The sequence below is a fragment of the Balaenoptera borealis genome, assembly GCF_965194805.1.
Source record: "Balaenoptera borealis genome assembly, chromosome: 20".
NCBI classification, from domain to species: Eukaryota; Metazoa; Chordata; class Mammalia; order Artiodactyla; family Balaenopteridae; genus Balaenoptera; species Balaenoptera borealis.
The window spans coordinates 17708831-17722769 of record NC_138879.1 but is presented as its reverse complement, the minus strand read 5'-3'; the positions used below and the strand labels follow the sequence as shown (position 1 = coordinate 17722769).

The 13939-nt window shown below is 43.9% G+C and overlaps 1 protein-coding gene across 3 annotated transcripts in view; it reads right to left on the bottom strand.

Annotated features, from left to right (window-relative positions):
- The window catches only part of SOCS7 (suppressor of cytokine signaling 7), a 33604-nt gene that overhangs the window by 7103 nt on the left and 12562 nt on the right, over positions 1–13939 (bottom strand). For all 3 annotated transcript variants that reach the window (XM_082373477.1, XM_082373478.1, XM_082373479.1), the window contains 5 exons: positions 13392–13522; positions 12766–12934; positions 10154–10282; positions 3345–3480; positions 2774–2927 (listed from right to left, as the gene is read on the bottom strand). In XM_082373477.1, coding sequence (XP_082229603.1) covers positions 2804–2927; positions 3345–3480; positions 10154–10282; positions 12766–12934; positions 13392–13522 — 689 coding nt within the window. In that variant the 3' untranslated portion in view covers positions 2774–2803. The remainder of the gene's footprint in view (positions 1–2773; positions 2928–3344; positions 3481–10153; positions 10283–12765; positions 12935–13391; positions 13523–13939) is intronic.

Sequence of the window (13939 nt, the reverse complement as noted above, 5' to 3'; positions counted from 1 at the left end):
TCTGTTTAAAACTTATACTGTGGGCCTTCTCCTGCCCCCTGGAACCACACAGAATAAGTTTAATCACTCTTCCTTAGGAAAATCCATCAAATACTTCTTTTGGCCACCAAGCCCCTCATACCCTAAAACTTCTCTGGTCCATGATAATCATTTATTCCCCACATGATGAAGTGTGGAGTCCCCCACCATCCTGAACCTCTCTCTGAATGTGCCTGTGTTCGTGGGGGCCCCTCCTAAGGCACAGCACCCACAGAAACTGTGCTCTAACTGAAGGGTCCCAATTACTCCTCAACAGTGCAGTTGGGTAGGTGGGTCCCCCTAGTTCCCCACCCGAATCACTGCAAAGCCACCAAGCAGAGAAACCCTCCTAGACGTTAGAGCACTAAGATGTTTTAGGAGACGCTTCCAAGGGCACAGAGCTCGCCGATACAGGCGCACCCCGTTTAACTTGTTTCGCTTCACTGCACTTCACAGATACTGCGTTTTTACAAATTGAGGGTTTGTGGCAATCCCACATCATCAGATGATAGTTAGCATTTTTTAGCAATAAAATATTTTTAAATTAAGTTATGTAGATTTTTTTAGACATAATGCTAGTGCACACTTAACAGACTACAGTAGAGTATAGATAAAACTTATATGCTCTGGGAAACCAAAAAAATCATGTGACTTGCTTTATTGTGATATTTGCTCTCTTGCAGTGGTCTGGAAATGAACCCAAGGTATCTCCAAGGTATGCCTGTAACTGAAGACATGACAAAGAAACTGTACATCCAGCCCAGGATCCTTTAAGTTAAAACTCCGCAGCCTCCTGGAGATACCATTCCTTGATCTCTCTTCTTCATTCCTTCTCCCCTTGCTAAACCTGGCTCACATGCTCTCCCCCGCAGTAGCACAGGATCAGGGACTACCAGAGCCAAGAGGAGACACACAGCTGGGTTCACCTGAGCCACAAAAAAACCCACAGGACAAAAACACCAGTTGTCATTTTCTCCCATTATGAAGAGAACTGAGAAGGTGGGGAGAATTAAAGCCCCCTTTTCACTCTAAGGCTGTCACTCCTGTGGGTTATTCCCCTTAGTTTGTTTTGTATGGGGGATGGGATTGGGAACAGAGGAGGTTAGAAGAGAAGCAGAAGAATTCAGTGCTTAAAAAGGACACTCATGGGTTTCGCTGGTGGCGCGGTGGTTAAGAATCCGCCTGCCAATGCAGGGGACACGGGTTCAAGCACTGGTCCGGGAAGATCCCACATGACGCGGAGCAACTAAGCCCATGCACCACAACTACTGAGCCTGCGATCTAGAGCGCATGAGCCACAACTACTGAGCCTGCATGCCGCAGCTACTGAAGCCCGCGTGCCTAGAGCCCGTGCTCCACAACAAGAGAAGCCACAACAATGAGAAGCCTGTGCACCGCAACGAAGAGTAGCCCCCGCTTGCCACAACTAGAGAAAGCCCGCGCACAGCAACAAAGACCCAACACAGCCAAAAATAAATAAATAAAATAAATAAATTTTTTTAAAAAAAAGGACACTCGGAAGACTTCCCTGGTGATCCAGTGGTTAAGAATCTACCTTCCAATGCAGGGGACGCGGGTTCGATCCCTGGTCGGGGAACTAAGATCCCACATGCGCGGGGAAACTAAGCCTGTGCACCACTAGAGAGCCGGCGCACTGCAATTAGAGAGAAGCCCATGCACCACAACTAGAGAGAAGCCCGAGCGCCGCAACGAAAGATCTTGCGTGCCACAACTAAGACCTAACACAGCCAAATTAATTAATTAATTAATTGATTTTTTTTTTTTTTTTTTTTTTTTTTTTTTAAAAAAAGGACACTCCTCAGTAAAAGGGGTTGGGGGTGGTCTCTGCATCCCAGCAGTAGATCAGTAGAATGTGAGATCTTGCACATAACCCACACTACCAAAATCACCATTCTCTGGCAATTTTGTTCCCTACTCCCCTCTACCTTTCAATGTTCACATTAGTGCAATTTAAGAAGACTTTTTTTTTTTTTTGGCCGAGCCCTGAGGCATGTGGGATCTTAGTTCCCTGACAAGAAATCGAACCCACGCCCTCGGCACTGAAAGCGTGGAGTCCTAACCACTGGACCACCAGGGAATTCCCAAGAAGACTAATTAGAATTCATATGTGCAAACCAGTATTCCAAGATATTTTATGGGAAAATAAATGAATACTCAGTGTAGCAATGGGAGAAGAGCCTCTTAGATAAATGAATTCCTTAGTTAATTCATTTATTCTTTTCAACAATTTACTTTTCAGTGGCCCAGATGGAATTCTAAATAGAAGAGCGAGCTGTTTTTTCCTCATCCCCATATTCCAAGCCGTGGGACAGAGTGGAACTCTCACTGAAGTGCATGCCTATTACAATTAAGGGCATTTTGCATTCCATTTGATGAAGTTTTCTTCCCCTTTGCTTTCCTGCTTTATATGTCATTTGTGCAATATCAGGGCCATCAGCCAAAGTAGGAGAGAAGGCTGCACACTTAGCTGCACTGGTGTGTTTTCTTTATATATATTCAGTGATTAACTCGCTTGTTGCTTGGCAAATACTCTTTAAGCCTCTTGTGTCTATCTGCTCTTCTCCCAGTTGGGCTATGTGCCTCCCTGGGACTCCATGATCAAATGCGGCGACTCTCTGGACAGATGCCTGGATCAGGGTATACGCATGGGGTGAGAGGAAGGGGGACGAAGCCCAGTGCATGATAACCGTCCAGGAGAGACGAGGTTGGACAGTGAGGCAGAGTGGTGGCATACCCTTGGTGGTGACCAGCATGGGGCCCCTCGCTACGTGGAGGGTTCCAACACCTCTTGCTTCTGTTTGGAAATGAGCTGCGCTTCCTTTAGAGACAGGTATACCTCTTCCTGAGGATCATAGTAGTAGAACTTTCGGATATAAGAGATCAGAGGCCTACGAATAACACAAGAGGGATACACACAAAATGTTATACATAGCTTATAAAAGAAAGACCACCTTTATTCAACCCTCCCTTCTTTTCAATCCCTGTATGGTTGAGACAACACCAAAGACTCTTTGTTGCCCTGACAAAATTCTCACTTTCTCACTTATTATAGTTCTGTCTCCCTCCCTCTTACCACCTCCACTCTACCCTTCACAGAGTCTGCAGAAGGGAAGCCAACACACACATACACCTTCCTCCTTCCTGGCTGTAATGTGACATTTCTAGGTTAGGTGTTAAGACATAGGAGAAGTGAAAGGACAACGCCTGTGACTTGCCAGGCTCTGCCTGTACACTCAGCTTGCAGGCCTCACTAACACTGTAACTAACCCTCCACTCCTGCCCCACCTCTAAAGACCCCATTGTACTTAGGCAGTGGGAGATCCGGGATGTGATCTATCCGGACGAGCTGTCGGATTCGGAATCGGCAGAGGTGCTGGAGGGATTTGACATTGCTGAATCGGGACACCGGATAGAGCAGCTGGACTGGAGTTGGTGGCAGTCCTTCAAGAACGAAAACCGAGAGAAATATTCAGATGACACTATACAGCTAACTATAATTTTCCTTATAAAGAGAATCCAGGGAAGGGAAATGGGGCTTCTTTACAGTTCATCTGTGTGTTCTGTGCAAAAGCTCCCCTCCACAAAGGACTGCTGATTTCCATACCACCACTACCATATTTCATACTCAAGGGAATCTATGCTCCCCTGCTGCAGGCCTCCCCAGCTTCACTCTTAACAGCTAAGAGCCTTGCTCTTCAGAACAGTTCAATGAAAAATGCTGAGTTACAGACTTTGCTCAGAGCCAAGTGGTCAATCCCAGGCCCAAGGCTCTCAGTGAAGGGCAAGAATCAAAGGTATCCCTATTGGGAATGGGAGACACTTGTTTAGCATCTAGAGTACCCTGAAGGTGAGGACTCAGAAAGGCTGTTCAGAGGGGTCCCCACCAAATTCCACCTGAGAAGCTGGTAAGCAGAAGGCAACAGCTAGGATCAAATTTTATAAGCCTGTCACTCCTGCCATTTACTTCAAGCCGGGACAGTCAGGTTTAGCTACCTCTTACTCCCCACCAACCCTCCACCCCCACCAACCACCCTCCTTGCTTCTGAAATTTTAGGTTGGGTACAGGAACAGAAAAAGAGGATGATGCTTTTAAAAGAAAAGCAACTACAGTAGCTTGGGCAAGCTGGAATTGGTACTACTCTGCGCACAAGTGCCTGCTGACTAATGCCAGCCACGGCTGATGGGAGCCCCACACTCTTACGTTTCATAGCAATATCAGCAGACTCTGTGCTGGGAAATTCCAACCCCCCAGGGGTCAACACCACAGAATGGAGACACCCAGAATGTCAGGGACACTGAAACAGATTCAGGGGAACAAAGAATACCCTGGTTTCAATAAACAAAGTGGCTATGGAAAGTAAACAAGAAAAGTGCTCTCAGAAAGAATCTGAGTTGCAAAACCTTTGAAAGAATTCTTTTCTCAGCCATTGCCATATCAAAAGAAATTCTGTAGACAACTTGTTGGGAAATAAAATACCTAGTATTTTTGGAGTTTAATTTCAAACAGTTTTTAAATTTTGTTTGAAGGCATGAGAAGAAAAAATTAAAGCTTGCAGATTGCCTCCCAAAGCCCTTTCATGGTCGTTAACAACTGACTTTCTAAAAAAAATTGAAATACATGTTATGCTAAACAAGTAAGCTTATCTTAAAATCATTTAACTCATTTAGTCTTCAAAGCCGTATTCAGACAGATAGCACTATTATCCGCATTTTACAATGAAGAAACTGAGGCCTATTGAGCTTAGAGAATGTGCTCACAGCACAGAACCAACAAAGCTGGCCTTCCTTGAACACCTGGTCTCTCTGAGGAAGAGTTTAGCCCAGGGAACCTCAAAGGAGGGTCCTCCAGGAGTCTCCCCAGAGTGCCTGCGCCTGTGACTGTCTGACAGGGGGGCTGTCCAGACAGTCACAGTTCCTTGATTCAGGACCAGCCTCTCTTAGTCCTTGACTTCTCAGCCCCATCCCTTCAAATCTAAGGCTTATATTTTGAAGCACTGTAGCCCTCCTCCACCCACACACACCATTAAAAAAAAAAAAAATTCACACATGGATTTTTCTCTTGAATATATTTAAACTCAAATGGTTTTAAAATGATTGGGGTTCAAATTCCTCTTTGAATTTTACCCTTTCTCTCATGTTTTAAAAATAGTCTTTAGTAAATTAAACTATGACAAACGGAAAGCTTCCTGGGGGGTTGGTTGTAATATTGCTAAACTCAACATGACGTTTCAGAGATAAAAGTAATTTATGCACCCAATTATTTATTCCCAAAGAAGGACTATAGGACTTGTGCTTAAAGAGGTCAGGATGATAAGTAGCATACAATTATCTGATTGTTTGCCTACTTGAATTTTAATGACCATATATACTTGCCTATTTAATTGTGTTACTTTTAGCCTTAAGTTCACAAATAGCAATTTGAAACCTGTTAATTCTCTGATATTCCCTGGTGTCAAACTGACCATTTACTGTTTGCCCCCAAACACAGCAAATGATTGAAGCTCTCACATCCAGAGCTTGTTAACAGATGAGGTCAGAAATGGAAATAAATCCAACATAAGACACCAGTGTAGCAAAAGTGAAAGACAAGGTAGAAGAGTGATCATCAAGAACGTTCCTCTGGTCCTCATGCCAGGGTCCTGGGCACAAATCCAGTTTCCAGCCACTTGGCTATTTTCTCTTCCCCCAAAAAGGAGCAGGTTAGGAGTGACAAACTTCTTTCAGGTCTGAGCACCCAAACACCCAGGTCTTCCTCCCACAACAAACTGTTTCCTGAAGGCCAGAATTATCCAGCCCCAAACTTGTCAATAGGGCTGAATTGAGAAATCCTAGGATACAAGGAAGACATAGCCCTAAACAAGTAATCATGGCCTTAATGATGGTTACAAAAGAGGAAGCGACCAATTTCCTTAGAGTTATCCAATTCAAAGTGTGATTAAAAAAACAAAAAGTGTTTTCTCTTTAGGCACTTCACAGATGATGGAGATTCTCCCAACTAAGAAGGACACATTCACTTTGAGTTCTGGCTCTCACAGCAACAGAAGTTTTGTACGAATCCAATCACATTCTCTTTCTGAGATTGCTGCTTGGTGTTAAGGGTTTAGTTTACAACTGTGAAATGGACCAGACTGAGATGTAATCAGCAACCTCAGATTTACCATGACCATGCTCCAGCACTGCCATGAGAAGAGGTAAGGGGCAAACCAAGCTCAGGTGCCATCATTTTTACCAACGATTCCTCCCCCAGATGCGAACTATTCCACTTATTAAATTCCTTCTGCTCCTTACTTGCCACCATCCAGAACTTTCCCATTAGTCTCAGCTTTAAACTTCCCATAATCCCTGACATCCTTTTACAACAGTCTGGATGTGCTGCGACTGCATCCAGCTCTAGATTTGAGCCAGAAAAACATGACTTTGCATCCTGACTCTGCAACTCACTGCACATCAGTTTCTTAATCTGTCTTTTTTTTTTTTTTTTTTAAAAGGGAGACTGTAACATCCCTTCAAGGGATTTTGTAGGGGTTAAATGAAATAATACTAGCCCCTTGCAGGCATTCAGCTATCATCATCCCAAAGTCTAAACAAAAGGGCTCCTTTTAGAATCCACCGTGTTATAATCCCTGGTGCAGGCTGACAGAGCTCAACCTGTGGTAATGACTACCACTTCCTCACGGGAATCCTCCCCCCTAATAAAGTCAGCCTCACAGAATGCCTAGACCTCTGTGATAAGCAAAGGAAGGCAGCAAACAATGGTAAAGGAGAACACTGGCCTTGCCTTCTTTGTCCCAATCCTTCAAAGAGAGGTCACTTACGTCTAGGGGTAAATACTAATTCGCTTTGCCTTGTCAACTTGATTACAATTTTAAGTGCAAATGGATATCCTACCTGTAGCATTCCTCACAGGTCCTAGAAAGACAATCTCCACTAATAAACACAATTCTGACTTCTTTATGTCCTCTCTACAAATCCCAGCAAACTCAACCTGCAATTGGCTTACTGCTATTTTTTTCCCATAACAAAGGGTGGGAAATAAAGCACAAGATTTGGAGTTAGTTCGGCCTCAGTTTGAATCCTGGCTTCAGCACTGAGTAACCTTTAGAGTAAGTGGCTTCACTTTTTTTTTCTTCTGAGAAAGTCTTTATTCCTCCTTTATTTTTAGAAGATAATTTCGCTTGATACAAAATTCTAGGGCTTCCCTGGTGGCGCAGTGGTTGAGAATCTGCCTGCCAATGCAGGGGACACGGGTTCGAGCCCTGGTCTGGGAAGATCCCACATGCCGCTGAGCAACTGGGCCCGTGAGCCACAATTACTGAGCCTGCGTGTCTGGAGCCTGTGCTCTGCAACAGGAGAGGCCGCGATAGTGGGAGGCCCGCGCACCGCGATGAAGAGTGGCCCCCGCTTGCCACAACTGGAGAGGGCCCTCGCACAGAAACGAAGACCCAACGCAGCCATAAATAAATAAATAAAATTAAAAAAAAAAAAAAAATTCTAGGAGAGTGGTTTTTTGTTTCAAAACGTTAAATATTTCAATCCACTCTTTTATTTCTTGCATGGTTTCTGAAAAGAAGTCTGATTTAATTCTAATCTTTTTTTTCTTAATAGATCTTTATTGGGGTATAATTGCTTCACAATACTGTGTTAGTTTCTGTTGTACACCAAAGTGAATCAGCCATATGCATACGTATGTCCCCATATCCCCTCCCTCTTGAGTCTCCCTCCCATCCTCCCTATCCCACCCCTCTAGGTCATTGCAAAGCACCGAGCTGATCTCCCTGCGCTATGCTGCTGCTTCCCACTAGCTACCTAATTTTACATTTGGTAGCGTATATATGTTGATGCCCCAGCTTTCCCTTCCCACCGTGTCCTCAAGTCCATTCTCTATGTCTATGTCTTTATTCCTGCCCTGCAACTAGGTTCATCAGTACCATTTTTTTTTTTTTTTTTTTAGAGTACATATATATGTGTTAGCATACGGTATTTGTTTTTCTCTTTCTGACTTACTTCACTCTGTATGACAGGCTCTAGGTCCATCCACCTCACTACAAATAACTCAATTTTGTTTCTTTTTATGGCTGAGTAATATTCCATTGTATATGTGTGCCACATCTTCTTCATTTTGGGGCCTCACCCTTAAGTTTCCTCACTGACAAAATGAAAATAATCTTTTTTTTTTTAAGTAGACCAATCTATTAGCTAACTTTAGGGCTGTTGCAAGAAATTAGAGCTACTGAAATAAAGAACCTGACAAAGTACCTGGCACATGATAGGCACTCAATAAATAGTAGCAATCACTGCAAGCTCTAACCCTTAACAATGTTAAAAATCTTACTTAAAATTTCTGCAGACAGGGCACATTTGTGGAATGAAACGTGCTATACGTGAGGAGTCCAAGATTCCATGAAGTCTCTCAATACTCTGCAAGTAGATACATGCTCCAGACTTCAGAATCCTCTGAGAGGATTTCCCTGCTTCACCCACAAACAGGGCTCATTACCCACCCGTCCTTGTCAATCACTGTCATGTCTTGTATTGACTTTAACACGTGCTCTTGCCTTTATCTTCCTACCTGTCCCCTTTTTTAAGCTAAGAGCTCTCTGAGGGTAGCAAAGTGGCTTATTTTTGATACTGAGTTTAAAAAATAAATGTTTGTTTGTTAAATAAATACCCCCAAAAGCCACAAACTCTAAAGATTGCTAAGCAGAGTCAGTTCCTGTAAGAAAGGATTCTAACATTTTCCTTTTAACCAAGTCAACTGCACGAGACCCAACTGTCTTGACAGCACTGAGGCAAATACTAAATGAAGTGAGAATTAATACAGTTCGCACCCTGTCGTGCCTTATTGAAATCACCAAGATTATAAAACACACTCCTGTAACCTGGTTCAATCCTGTTACTGATGTTCCGCTGGAGGCTTCCCTGTAACTTCTTTTTAGAGCAATTTCTTGGCACCCAGTTTGTTTAAGAATCTTAATTTGATTCAATGGCAAAGCATGAAGTTCTCATTTTAAGTTCTGTTTGTATCTTACAAATTCTTCAGTTAATGTGCTTGCCATTTTACTTTTTTCCAACACTATAAAAGCAGATTCCTGCAAACCATCCCTTCTCCCCACCTTCAATAGAGATTATATAGCTACCTCCCTACTTGGGCAGAAAGACTACATAACCACACCAGCAAGGATGGGAACTGCCCAGTGCTCCCAAACGGAGACTAGTCTCTGTATTCAATACTGGTAGGGCTACAGGACACAACAAAAAGTATCTACTCTTTGGACTTCCCTGGTGGCGCAATGGTTAAGTATCCACCTGCCAATGCAGGGAACACGGGTTCGAGCCCTGGTCCGGGAATATCCCACATGCCGTGGAGTAACTAAGCCCAAGAGCCACAACTACTGAGCCCGTGCTCTACAGGCCGCAAGCCACGACTACTGAGCCCGCATGCCACAACTACGGAAGCCCTTGCACCTAGAGCCCGTGCTCCGCAACAAGAGAAGCCACCGCAATGAGAAGCCTGCGCACCACAATGAAGAGTAGCCCCCGCTCGCCGCAACTAGAGAAAAGCCCGCACGCAGCAACGAAGACCCAATGCAGCCGTAAATAAATAAATAAATAAATAAAAAGTATCTGCTCTTTGAAAGTTTTGTACAAATGGACAAAATCTAGAGCAGACTGCTATTAAATTCAGCCTCCTTGACACTCACCATTTCTAATGAATACTCTTTTACTTTCCCTGTTCTCCAAGGAAATGACCTAAGAGCTCTCTGTTTCACATGTAAGTGTGAGATACCTCTGCAAGTTAAATATTCACATGACTCCTGGACATCAGTGGTGGGATCAGTTTTTTCATTCATATGATCAAAGAAGCAAAGATTCCTTCTCAATATGTTGAGGGATCAATTCCTTCTCAATACAAGGGCAGGAGATTAGCCACTGGGCTCTAGGAAGAGTGGTTGCTACAAGAGCCAGGAAGAAAAGCTTCAGGTAAAAAAGCTTCAAGTAAGTGTTTTTGGTTTTGGTTTTTTTTTTGGGGGGGGGGGGTGCAGGGGTGGGGGTAGAGATCCTACACTGGTTCATACCCAAGCCAGTTAAATAATTAATGTAGCTATAGCCTTACCTGGAACCCTGGATCTCAAGAAATAGAGAAACTTCCCATTCTTGGAGTGCATGATGGCTCTCTTAATGAACTCCACCACTGATTGACAGCGATCCTCAAACTTGGGATGACACCACAGGCTGAAGGTTCCTGCCATGGAAAGTTAAGGAGAGGTAAAAATGCAAAACTTACTTCGAAAAGATTTGAGAGGCTGGCTTGAACATTTTAATGATTCTCACTTCTGGGAGGGTAGTTTGTAGTCAAGCTGAGTCAGACAGAGGTCCCTGTTCCTGCTTGTTCCACAACTAATGGAAAAGATGTTGCCTTTAATAAGACATAAATTAGGTCTTACAAGGTTTTTGTTAAACAATAATAAATTCAAGTCAGAAAAAGAGATATAAATAGATTTTGTTGGCTATGAACACGAATCTTTAAACCACAGACCATAAAGACTGCTATAGCAAAAGCGAATTTAAATGACATACCCTCAAAAAGATCTAAGTCTTCAAGTATGCATGGAATAGTTCAGGAAAGACAGGAACAGCAGTTTTGTGGGTCTCACTCATTCATATGTGTGTTAGGCACAAAAATCAAATTCTAAGTCTTTTCTTCTTCTGTAACTTCTAAAACCCCATGCTCCAACATGTTACAAAGATCCCACCCCAAACCTTAGAATCCCGAAGGCAAAAGGGAATCTCAACTCCCATGACTTAAAAAATCAACAACAAAAAACTCCAACAACTATAGCACTAAATCCAAAGGAGTCACAAAAGGCATACTAATCACTCAAGAGAACTGTAGATTTGAGTCTCCCTAGCTACTCTCACAGGATCACTTAAAAAGACGAAGACAAATGTTCCATTGCAAGCTGGCAACTGAAAGGCACACAGGCTTCTATTAAAAATTCCATTTATTCAAGGAAGAAAAGTCCCTTTGAACAAAAAGTAACTGGAGAACCATTTGAAAACGCCCTCCCATTCCTGGCATCTCACCTATCAGGAACCTAGAGGTCAAGCATTTATTCATCATTTCCATGGCCTAGTCACTTACCATTTTAATAGGTTTATAAAAAGCACTTCACTCTGAAATGCTTTGTTTTTTTTTTTTGTTTGTTTGTTTGATTTTTGCTTTTAGAAACAGCAGGAAAACAGGCAGCAGTCTACCCCACAGTTCTCTAATTCTCAGGTCTTTGGACTGAAGCTCCTTTCTCTTCATGCATCTCGAAAGCAGAGGTGGAGGGGCTTCCCTGGTGGCACAGTGGCTAAGAATCCGCCTGCCAATGCAGGAGACACGGGTTTGAGCCCTGGTCCGGGAAGATCCCACATGCCACAGAGCAACTAAGCCTGTGCACCACAACTACTGAGCCTGCGCTCTAGAGCCCACGAGCCACAACTACTGAGCCCGTGTGCCACAACTACTGAAGCCCGTGCACCTAGAGCCTGTGCTTCGCAACAAGAGAAGCCACTGCAATGAGAAGCCCGTGCACCACAATGAAGAGTAGCCCCTGCTTGCTGCAACTAGAGAAAAGCCCCGCGCGCAGCAACGAAGACCCAACGCAGGCAAAAATAAATAAATAAGAAAGCAGAGATGGGGGCAGAGGAAACCATGGACAAAACTATACTGACCTAAACAGGTACTTCCTGCCTAACAAGAGAAGCAAACCAAATAAATCCCGCAGAACATGGCTGAGAGCAGGAGAGACACAGTGGTGCCTGAGAAGAGCATGAAAGAGCCCCTTACTTGAAATGCAGTATCTAATATAGCTCATTTGAAGTTGATCACATGTGGGAAGAGTATGAGGGATAGGGGGGCAAGTCCCTGAAACTCCCCAGAGTTCTCCACACTTTTTGTAGCATATTACAAATTTTTGACAAAGGATGTATTAGCCAGCCCTACCACCAATGACCATCACAAGTTTGTGGCCCAAATCAAATACAGAATGCCCATCCAGACTGCAGTGTTGAACAAGTCAGCTTCTCGACATCACTGGAATATTAAGCACAACCGGACCACAGAGGGGGAAGTACTGCCAGGAAGGAAGATAGATAGTCTAAAGTACGTTGATCCCACAAACTCTCATAGAGTTCGGATGACTATTTCCTATGAGACTACAAAGCTGACCAAAAGAAGACATAATTATCACCATGCTGCCTGGTGAGAAGAGCTGATGTGACTGCCAGGCAAAGAAATTCAGAACAGAACAGTCACAGGATCAACAAATTCTCCTCTTTGTATATATGATTTAATAGTAAATATCTCTAGATGGTAAGTTTAACTATAAACCAAAGTTTGGAAGAATGTGTCTAATGATCCTAGGTTATTTCTTCCTTCTACCAAGAGAGTTTTACTGGCTTTGTTCTGTTCTTCAATAGTCTTCTTCAGACTCTCCAATTTAGTAGACAAGATGCTAAGAATACTTTTAAACGGCACCCTTAGGCTCCTCCCAACCCCCACCAACATTTCTTCTAGTGATCGAAACCAGCGCCCATATCAATATTCAATTGAGTCTACGAGATTTTCCTCCCCATTCACAGTTCCATTTCTATGAATCCTTCCAATGAAAAAGTCAGATAGCAAAGGTAGGGAAAGGCAAAGGGGGAAGAAGCCTTCCTTCAAATGCCAGCACCTCTCACCTCTGTAGTGCTCCATTCTGGTGTGATGGGTGATACCCTGTGATCGGAAACTGAGGCTCAGGATATAACGAGGATCAGAGCTGTCTCGTACCAGGAAAGAACCATCGGGCTTGCCTTTCAGCTTCATCTCTGCATCTTCCCAATTCATCGGCCCCCAATACCAACCACACTATCAAAGAAGAAGTGGTCAAGTAGTTAACAGAACAGAGAAATGTCAAAGTTTTCAGCACAATTTCTCTTACCACAAGAATCCCGCTTCCAAAACGCTGCAATAGGTAAAAGCTGCTAGGAGTGTCTCAACCATTAGCAAAGAACACCAGGTTCATCACACTTTTAGGCCTCCAAAGTAACAGAAAGATAATTTTACAATTCCATTACCAAGGCCCTACAAAGAAGAGAAGAGCGACCTGGGTTAACTATGTAAACATTTCTCCTTAACCTTTCTTCATCACGTTCAGATTTTTTTTTTTCAGATTCAATTTTACAACATCTCTTATAGAACTAATAATAGCAGCATGTTGTTTTGTCACTGTAAATACAGAGGCAAGGAAACTACCCTTCCTCCAAAAATAATAAAAGGGGAGCTGGTACAGAATTAGGAGAATGCAAGAGGAGGCACCACCTACCTTCTCCAGCTCTCGAAGGCTGGCTGCAAAGCTGCTCGAGTCGGGCCGGTAGAGGGGACACTGGAGGGGTGGCGGGGGTTGGCTGTGCAGGGATTCGGCTGCTCGGAGGGGAGCGATCCGGGGAAACGCATCTGCAGGGCAAGAGAGTGGCGGTCACTTGTCGACCCTCATTGTTCCCAACCTCAAGTAGACCCTCCCCCCAAAACAAAGAGGCTAACTGAAGAGGGGCAAGGCATTAGAAGATAAGCTGGAAAGGGTGGAAGCCAAAGCAGTGGGGAAGAGCTGGATGGGCTGGGACAAAAAGCTCTGTGGGCTCGTGTAAGCTGTGAAGGATGGGTGGGGGCGTTTAACCCCAGGAAAGGGGTAAGGAGCAGCTCACTAACCTGACTAAGGTGACTACTTCAGGGCCTTCAACAGCCTAGAGCGATTCCAACTTCTCCCACCTCGAGGTGAAGTGCCGGTAAAGCAGCCTTGGAAATAGTGACTCGCTTACTTGCCCGGGAAGAGCAACGATTTTGCCAGGCAAGTAGATTTTGCCAGGCGAGTAG